The sequence below is a fragment of the Gadus morhua genome, chromosome 7 (assembly GCF_902167405.1).
Source record: "Gadus morhua chromosome 7, gadMor3.0, whole genome shotgun sequence".
Classification (NCBI taxonomy): Eukaryota; Metazoa; Chordata; class Actinopteri; order Gadiformes; family Gadidae; genus Gadus; species Gadus morhua.
The window spans coordinates 33,183,692-33,193,691 of NC_044054.1; the positions used below are offsets into that span (position 1 = coordinate 33,183,692).

At 58.2% G+C, this 10,000-nt stretch overlaps 1 protein-coding gene across 1 annotated transcript in view; it reads left to right on the top strand.

Moving 5' to 3' along the window:
- The window catches only part of LOC115547157 (protein PRRC2A-like), a 32,220-nt gene that overhangs the window by 7,399 nt on the left and 14,821 nt on the right, over positions 1-10,000 (top strand). The window contains 8 exon segments of the mRNA XM_030361126.1: positions 1,368-1,424; positions 1,998-2,232; positions 3,168-3,395; positions 4,106-4,237; positions 5,094-5,435; positions 6,815-7,249; positions 7,399-9,442; positions 9,444-9,648. Of these exon segments, the coding sequence (XP_030216986.1) occupies positions 1,368-1,424; positions 1,998-2,232; positions 3,168-3,395; positions 4,106-4,237; positions 5,094-5,435; positions 6,815-7,249; positions 7,399-9,442; positions 9,444-9,648 (3,678 nt within the window).

Sequence of the window (10,000 nt, forward strand, 5' to 3'; positions counted from 1 at the left end):
CAGGAGGTAGGCCTACATTAGAGGGACAGGAGGTAGGCCTACATTAGCTGAGGGAGGTAGGCCTACATTAGGGGGACAGGAGGTAGGCCTACATTAGCTGAGGGAGGTAGGCCTACATAAGAGGGACAGGAGGTAGGCCTACATTAGGGGAGGGGCAGGTGGTAGGCCTACATTAGCTGAGGAGAGGGAGGTAGGCCTACATTAGAGGGACAGGTGGTAGGCCTACATTAGCTGAGGGAGGTAGGCCTACATTAGCTGAGGCTGTTCATTCTGCGTGGTTCTAGAGGACCTTCCCCTCTCCTCCACCGCTGGGAGCAGAGTCCTCCCGGCTCCCTCCCTTGTTTAGAAGGGAGGTCAACAATGACATCATCCCGTAGAAACCCACAGGACTCGATCCACAAACCAAACACACCAGTAGGTCGACGCTCTTCCGCAAAGCGTCTCAGAGTCCCAGGAGGGCAGAGGTTCTTACTGTGAGTGACCCAAGTGGGAGTTGAACCCCTCTCCATGCCAGGGCTGAGGCCTTGCTATGTTCCTGGACCCACACTGGGCCACTTTGTCCTTCTGAAATGATTCTCATGATTCTCAAACACGTTAAGATGACAAGTTTTGATCTTCATAAAGTTAAAAAGGTGTGAATAACTTAATATATTGAAATAGAAAATGAATTGATAGGAACTTACAGTACTAATGTACTGTAATTGTGGTCTTCAATATTCAAGGTTATGTTCCTCAGACTTTATCGCCTCTAAGAGCCATTCTCAGTCCCAGCCGGCAGCTCTGAGATGAGATAGGGCGTTGGTCCAAAGAGATACCGCCAACACCCCCCATCTCCCAGACACAGGAAGTGAGATGGGCCCGGAGATAATGACCAGTTCAGGATCGGATGGCAGATGACATCAGACAGGAAATGACACGTCCACAATGTGTTGTCTGGAGAAAATGTGGTCAACCCCCTTGGCACAATGGAGCGTCTTGGATACCTAAGATATGATTCCACAAGGGGTTCCTCACTTTAGAGGCTCTAACCAGGCTCTGACCTAGGAGGGGATAGCCTGGTGAGGTAATAGCTTGGTTCACATGCATTCAGCTGCTGATTGTACCTCGTTTTGACTCATGTAAGAGTGTCTGTCTGTCTGTTTGTCTGTCTGTCTGTCTGTCTGTCTGTCTGTCTGTCTGTCTGTCTGTCTGTCTGTCTGTCTGTCTGTCTGTCTGTCTGTCTGTCTGTCTGTCTGTCTGTCTGTCTGTATGTCTGTCAGTCTGGGGATAATCTTGATAAGTATTTAAACACAGGAAAATGTGTTTCACCCTGTTCTGCTCGATTCACTGAGCGTCTTAATTCATCTTCATGTTCTCGTTTGATTCAGGTTTCATGGAGGCCATAGCCAACCTCAACGCCCACACACACACCACCTCTACACAAGGTATGGACACACACCATCTCTACACAAAGTGAGGTCACACCCAGATACACACCACCACTACACAAGGTATGGACACACACCATCTCTACACAAAGTGAGGTCACACCCAGACACACACCACCTCTACACAAGGTATGGACACACACCATCTCTACACAAAGTGAGGTCACACCCAGACACACACCATCTCTACACAAGGTAAGGACACACACCATCTCTACACAAGTTGAGGACACACACACACCCAAACACACACCATCTCTACACAAAGTGAGGTCACACACAAACCCAAAGACACACCATCTCTACACAAAGTGAGGTCACACACCCAAAGACATTTGGGAAATTCCCTGAACCTTTAAGGCCTTGATGATATTCCACATTTAAAACCTCCAAACAGATAACATAAGTACATCTTCTATAGTTTGTTAGGGTTTATTTATTGTAATGTATAATGTGTTAATATCTTTATACTTTGAACTATTGTCCGACTGTTAAGGACACAATAAGAACAACCATAAATGTTAGATTTGACCTCATTACCCCCTTCCCATTCTGTGTTTCCACGTGTAGGGGGGAACGGAAATCATCCCAGCACTCCCAAGACAAGGTTCCCCCCCGGGGACACAGATCACCGTTACACTCCTGGGAGCACAAGAACCAGCCCTACGAAGGCCACACCTCCTCCCAGCGTAGCTCCTCCCACGCATTCCAGAACTGGACTCGAACCCACGGCGGGAACGGGCCTCCCTCAGGTCCTCCGGGGGAACTCTACGCCCCCTGGAGGGAGGATGACAGCCACCCCAGGGTGAGCCCCCCCCCCCCCCCCCCCAGACCAGCTAGGCTCAAGTTTAGACAATCAGCAGACACTGTTACCCCAACTTCTTAAAGAGACAGTACAACACTATTCATCAACTGAAAGATAACACTATTCAGTAGACACTGTTACACTAACCTCTCAAAGAGACAGTACAACACTATTCATCAACTGAAAGATAACACTATTCAGTAGACACTGTTACACTAACCTCTTAAAGAGACAGTACAACACTATTCATCAACTGAAAGATAACACTATTCAGCAGACACTGTTACACTAACCTCTTAAAGAGACAGTACAACACTATTCAGCAGACACTGTTACACTAACCTCTTAAAGAGACAGTACAACACTATTCAGCAGACACTGTTACACTAACCTCTTAAAGGAGACAGTACAACACTATTCAGCAACTGAAAGATACAGTACAACACTATTCACCTCTTAAAGAGACAGTACAACACTATTCACCTCTTAAAGAGACAGTACAACGCTATTCAGCAGACCTGTTACCTCAACCTCTTAAAGAGACAGTACAACACTATTCAGCAGACCTGTTATCTCAACCTCTTAAAGAGACAGTACAACACTATTCACCTCTTAAAGAGCCAGTACAACACTAGTCACCTCTTAAAGATACAGTACATCACTATTCACCTCTTAAAGAGACAGTACATCACTATTCACTTCTTAAAGAGACAGTACATCACTATTCACCTCTTAAAGATACAGTACATCCTTATTCACCTCTTAAAGAGACAGTACATCACTATTCACCTCTTAAAGAGACAGTGCAAAGGACTCAAGGCCGGGAGGAGAGATGTTAGCTTAACAAGATCACTCCGTTAGCGTTGAATCCTCATGCGTTGTGTCTCCCTCTCGTTAATAAGCCCTCGTTAACGACCACGGTGTGTGTGTTTCAGTACGGGCCCCTCCCTCCCCACCTGGACCCCGGCAGAGATGCCCTACTGCAGCGCTGGGCCCAGGGGGACGGCTACCGCGACGCCGCGGGCCGGGCGGTGAGCCAGCGGGTGACGGGGGTCTGGAGACGGCCTGACGTCTACCAGCAGCACAGAGACCAGCTCCACGCCACACCAGCCCCCCGCGACGCCTGCCCCGCCAAGAGGAGGCGCAGCGACGGCCCTGACCAGGTGGGGGCAGTAGGCGGGCGCTGGTAGCATGTGTTGTTAGCAGGTGTTGTTAGCGGGTGTTGTTAGCATGTGTTGTTAGTGTGTGTTGTTAGCGGGCGTTTTTAGCATGTGTTGTTAACATGTGTTGTTAGCATGTCTTGTTATCAGGTGTTGTTAGCATGTGTTGTTAGCATGCATTGTTAGCATGTGTTGTTAGTGGGCGTTGTTAGTGGGCGTTGGGGGATGTTGAACAAACATCATCCTGAAGAATAAATAAAACATTGCCTCTTAAGCGTAGTGACTGAACAGCCATTGATTTTACACATTGCAGAAACTGAGCTTCAGGGGATCTTTCTTTTGGAAACCTACACTGCAGACATTGGGGATCAAACACAGTAACTTACAGCACTCACTCACTAAACCGGCCCTCCCTCCGATATCTCCTGTAAGAGTAGGACTAACCCCGAGAGAGATCAGGAGGGGAAAGAGTATTTATTCTTCAGGGTGATTGTCGATGACGACGGTGTAATTAAAATGATTTGTTTGATGATTTCACGTGCCTGTGATGACATGCACGCCTGTTCAGGCACAATCAGAACACAGTCGTTAAAAGTTAGAAGAGTCAATTTTCCACTTGACGGTGTTGTCTGAAAATACAACTGCTCAGCAGCACCCCCGTGTGGTAGACCGCAGCAGCACACGGTTCCACCTCCCTCTCCCTCTCGTTCCAGACGCCGTTCTCTGGCTCCAAGCATTCGTCGTTACCGCCTCAGGCCCTGTCTCCTCCGACCCGTTACCATGACAAATGGTACGGCCCCCGCCATCGCCCGGACCCCCGAAGCCCCTCCCCTGCTCTGCAACAGGTAAGGGTTTTAAATGAGCGCATGAACACACACAACGTCAGACAGGCCCCGAAGGAGACCGCGCTGACCAGAGGGCGACTAGAGGAGCTCTGATCACCATGTGAAGGTCGTAATGAGAAGCTAGAGAATGAGCAATGTGTAGAGAAGTCCCCTCCCTCGCTGCTCCCGCCCTACGTTTCTCGACCAATGAGAACGTTGTATTTCGTGCCCCTGTGACTGACAGAAGAGATGGATTCCCCAGACCAATCAGGGAGACTCGCAAGCGGTCTCCAAACTCAAGGCTCTGAAACAGAGGCAGGCGCAGTCACCCAGTCCAGATACCTCACAGCGCCTTACACTCTTTAGTAGCTGACGGATGGCTTCCTCTTTCCTAACAAATCCCCCTTAAATGATGGCTCTTAAATCTTACCTTCGGCTGCACCTCAATGCTTTAAAAGGAGCACATCATTGAACGTTCATCATGACTATTTAACTTTTTCTATTTTGTCACTTAGCTGACGTTTTTATCCGAAGCGACTTATTTAGATGGAGGACGTTAAGGAGCAGGGAGGGGGGGGAGACGTCTGGCTCAGGGGGGCCTTCAGGTAGAGGACGGGGGCATCTGAACCAATCTGGTCTGGGAGTCGAACCGGTAACATCGGAGTCACTCCGAATGAGAGGACGACGACTGTGATGGAATATGAAGGATGTTACAAATGATGTTTACTTTGATCAGGTGTACTGGTGTCGGGTGTTTGTAATAAACCCCAACAGGTGACCATGCTTTCCCCACCGTATCAGCGTCCCAAAGTCCTGCCCCCGTGTGGCGGAGCCTCCGCCCGGTGCCGAGGTCGACTAACCCCGCTGCTCGTTGCAGGACACCTCTCAACCGCGACACGGAGCTCCGAGCGTCCACGACAGCAAACCATCAGGCCACGCCCACCGGACCCCCCCCCCCGCGCCGCGCCACGCCCACCACCGGCCCTCCGCCCCGCCCGGAGGCGGCGGCGTCGCCAGGGCGACGCACCACGGCGGCCGGGAGAAGGGGGACCACCACAAACCCTGGTCGTCCTCGCCAGCAGAACACACGCGCGTGCCTTACGGTCATCACCAACACGCCCCGCCCCCCCGGCACAGCCAGCCCCGCACCCCCCCCCACAGCCCCCCGCCGCGGGGCTGCTGGCCGGAGCCCCGCGGACACAGCCACCGGCCCAGCACAGTAAGGAGCCCAGAGGGCTGACCCTGAGTCAGTACCACCCCCCTCCAGGAGAGGGCTGACCCTGAGTCAGTACCACCCCCCTCCAGGAGAGGGCTGACCCTGAGTCAGTACCACCCCCTCCAGGAGAGGGCTGACCCTGAGTCAGTACCACCCCCCTCCAGGAGAGGGCTGACCCAGAGTCAGTACCACCCCCCTCCAGGAGAGGGCACCCAGAGTCAGTACCACCCCCCTCCAGAAGAGGGCTGACCCTGAGTCAGTACCACCCCCCTCCAGGAGAGGGCTGACCCAGAGTCAGTACCACCCCCCTCCAGGAGAGGGCTGAAGCTGAGTCAGTACCACCCCCCTCCAGGAGAGGGCTGACCCTGAGTCAGTACCACCCCCCTCCAGGAGAGGGCTGACCCTGAGTCAGTACCACCCCCCTCCAGGAGAGGGCACCCAGAGTCAGTACCACCCCCCTCCAGGAGAGGGCACCCAGAGTCAGTACCACCCCCCTCCAGGAGTGGGCACCCAGAGTCAGTACCACCCCCCTCCAGGAGAGGGCTGACCCTGAGTCAGTACCCACCCCCCTCCAGGAGAGGGCACCCAGAGTCAGTACCACCCCCCTCCAGGAGAGGGCACCCAGAGTCTTCTAGAATACAGAACACGGCCACAAGCTGTGGGATGATATTGTGATTCCGAGCCATTGCGATGCATCTACTGTAAACACTAGGGCTTGGTACCGTGGCCGCAAGCTGCTGGGGGCCACACCCCCACCCTCCACCTTGACCCGCCTCTTAAAAGGGCCCGTCTGTGGAGAGCTCATCCTGGGACTGGCTCGTCGCGGCTGTAATTCTGCACCAAGGCTGAATTAAGGGCCCACTAACAGCTAACCCTAACCCTAACCCTAGCATGGGACCTTTAAGGACCATCAAGAAGGTCCATAGGGGGGAAAAGATCGACAGTTAGCTGATTCATTAGACTGATGTTGAGGGCCTTTATTATTACCCCTGTTGATAGTACATACCTGCAGAGCTCTGGGCGTCCCCGTCCTGGTACTCTGTCCATTCTGTTGATAGTACATACCTGCAGAGCTCTGGGCGTCCCCGTCCTGGTACTCTGTCCATTCTGTTGATAGTACATACCTGCAGAGCTCTGGGCGTCCCCGTCCTGGTACTCTGTCCATTCTGTTGATAGTACATACCTGCAGAGCTCTGGGCGTCCCCGTCCTGGTACTCTGTCCATTGTGTTGATAGTACATACCTGCAGAGCTCTGGGCGTCCCCGTCCTGGTACTCTGTCCATTCTGTTGATAGTACATACCTGCAGAGCTCTGGGCGTCCCCGTCCTGGTACTCTGTCCATTGTGTTTTCTAAACTGTCGTGTTTGTTTGCTGCGCTGCAGGAAGACGACATCCAGTCCCCTGGGAGGGGCAAGTCCAGGAACCCTGGCCCCGTGCAGGGCTCTGCCGCGGACCCCCCCACGCCCCCCTCCCCCTCGGGGTCTCCCCCCCCTCGCCCCAGGCCCAGCGGGAGGCGAGAGCCCCTGGCCCCTGCCTCCGCACCCCCCCCGGGCAGGAAGCCGGCCGCGACGGCCCCGAGACACCCCCCGTCAGACATCCTGCCCCCCGGTCCCCCCGCCCCCGCCCCTGGAGCCAAGGCCTGCCCCTCAGAGAGGTCAGAGGTCGAGGTCAGGAGGACCCCCTCCCAGAAGGCCGTCCGTAAGAAGCCCAGACCCTCGCAGGCCCCGGAGACCAAGACCAAACGCAGCGGACACGAGCGGAAACAAGAGAAGCTGAGCCGGCTGAAGGAGAGGCTGAAGAAGAAGGAGAGGAGGGTGGAGGAGGAGGAGAGGAGGGTGGAGGAGGAGGAGAGGAGGGTGGAGGAGGAGGAGAGGAGGGTGGAGGAGGAGAGGAGGGTAGAGGAGGGGGTGATGGAGAAGGAGAGGGTGATGGAGAAGGGGATGAGGGTGGAGGGAGAGAGGAGTAGAGAGGAGGGGAAGGTGAAGAAGCTGCGAGGGTCCAAAAGCCTCTCCTCCAGGAGGGAGGACTCCAAACTCCGACACCAGAGGAAGAAGAAGCGAGAGAAAAGCAAGCGGTTGAAGGAGGAGTCGGGGGCGACGGAGACCGCGGAGAACGGAGTGAAGACGGCGCCGCCGCCGCCGCCGCCGCCGCCACAGCCCAGAGCGCCGGGTCACCCAGAGATCCACCGGAGGATCCTCTCCCAGAAGGACCGGCCCCCGCAGACACTGGCCGGCCCCTCCAAGTTAAAACACCGAGAGCGCCCTGGGAGAGCAGCGAAGGCCCCCGGGCGCAGAGCAACGGCTGCCGGCCCGGCGGACCCTCCCCCCCCCCCCTCACCTCCCCTCCTACAAACCCTCAGAGGAGGGCCGCCCCTCAACCAGACCCCCCCCCCAGCCGTCCCCCCCGCGCCCAGCCCCTAAGACCCCCCCCAGCCCCGCCCGGCGCCCGCTCCCAGCGACGCCACAACGCAGGCCGGCCGCCGACCCCACCGCCCGCCCCCCTCACCGGCCCCCGGCCTCCCCGCCTGCGCCCCGCTCGGGGGGGGCCCCCGAGGAGGCCCGGGCTGCTGCGGGCCCCCGACCTGCAGCCGGCGGCGGGCCAGGGGCCGGTTCTGGAGCTGGGGCAGAGCCCGGCTGCCAGCCCCCCGGTGCTGAGCTGGCAGGGCTCCCCGGTGTCCTCCCTGGAGGAGGACGAGGAGGAGCTGGAGGCGGGGCCCCTGATTGGCCCCGTGCTGCAGCCCAGCCCCACCCACAGCGGCACCGTCTCCCACGACGACGCCGTCTCCCACGGCGACAGCCTCCCCCATGGCGACGCCCTCCCGCACGACGCCGGCGTCTCCCGCGGCAACGCCGAGGAGGCGAGCAAGGACCGTCTCGGGGTGAGGGACGCGGTGGGCCGCGACCACGGCGATGAGGATGAAAGGGTTGAGGGTTGTCACGGCGACGCAGAGATGGCCACTCCCCGGGTGATCGGATCCGGAGAGGGAGAGGGAGAGAGAGACGGAGGCGGAGAGGGAGAGGGAGGGGGAGAGGGAGGGGGAGAGGGAGAGGGTGGTGGAGATAAAGATGGAGAGAAGGAGGACGGAGAGAGCGTCGGAGAGGACGCAAACAAAGACGGACCAGAACACGGAGAGAAGGAGGAGCAGAGAGGAGGAGGTGAGGAGGGAGGGAAGGAGGACAAAGAAGAGTACGGGGATGAAGATGGAGAGAAGGAGGAGACGGAGGAGGACGGCGATAAAGACGAGGTAGACGAAGAGAAGGACCACAAGACGGAGGCGTCGGACTCGCTGCTGCTCCGCCGGTTCCAGGCCCACCAGGACGGGCTGGACGACGTCTTCAAGAGCCTGGCCACCTTCCTGGGGGGCCAGAGCGTGACCTGCCGCGGGGGCCCCTTCGGACGCGTCCCGGCCTCGTCCCTGGGGCCCGTGAAGAGCTCCTCGTCTCTGACCCTGGGGCCGCAGATCAGCTGCATGGACCAGCACGACCCCCCCTCTGACCCAAAGACCTCTGGGAGACACAGCAGCCAATCACAGGCCCTCGCCGCCTCAGACGAGCCCCCCTCCTACTCCGATAAACCCCCCTCAGAGGTTCTGGAGAGCGGCGGGAAGCCGCCGGCGGGGGGGCGGGTCGAGCTGCGGCTCACCACCACGCACACTTCCTGCCTGGCCGACGACCTACTTCCTGTCCCTGCCAAGGCGGACGCAGGAAGCCGAGACGGAACCGCCCCCAGCCGGACAGACAGGAAGAGGAAGCAGGCGGCGGGGGCCGGCGGGGGGGGGAAGGCCAGGAGGAGTGATGTCATCAGCAAACAGGAAGCTGCTCAGGCTGCCCAGGAGGCGGACGCCGGGCCCGGGGACCCCCCCTCTGACCAACGCTCTCAGGAACCCCCCCTCGGCGCCCCCCAGGGACCCGGGGAACCCCCCCCGCAGGAGACCCCAGCGGTGGAGTTCAACCAGCAGGGTGCCGGCCCCGCCCCCAGCACCCCCTCTGGCCCCGCCCCCCCCCTCACCACCCCCCCGTCCCACGCCGGGCTCGGCGGACGCCTACAAGAGGAAGGCGCTCTCCATGGGGCTGTCCAGGGAGCTGAAGATCCACCTGATCAAGGTGGAGTGGCGGGGGGCGGACTCCTTCGTCACCTCGGAGCTGAAGGAGCGCCGCATCCCGCTGTCCAAGGTCAACATCGGCAACAGCTCCAGTGAGGTGGTCCGCGCCTGCAGGTGAGGCCCGTCCGTCCGTCTCGAGGACGTCCGTCCGTCTGGAGGACGTCCGTCCGTCTGGGAGGGCCGTCCGTCCGTCTGGAGGGCGTCCGTCCGTCTGTGAGGGCCGTCCGTCCGTCTGGAGGGCGTCCGTCCGTCTGGAGGACGGACGTCCTCCAGATGGACGTCTGTCTGGAGGACGTCCGTCCGTCTGGGAGGGTCGTCCGTCCGTCCGGAGGGTCGTCCGTCCGTCTGGGAGGGTCGTCCGTCCGTCTGGAGGGCGTCCATCCGTCCGGAGGGTCGTCCGTCCGTCTGGAGGACGTCCGTCCGTCTGGGAGGGCGTCCGTCCGTCCGGAGGGTCGTCCGTCCGTCT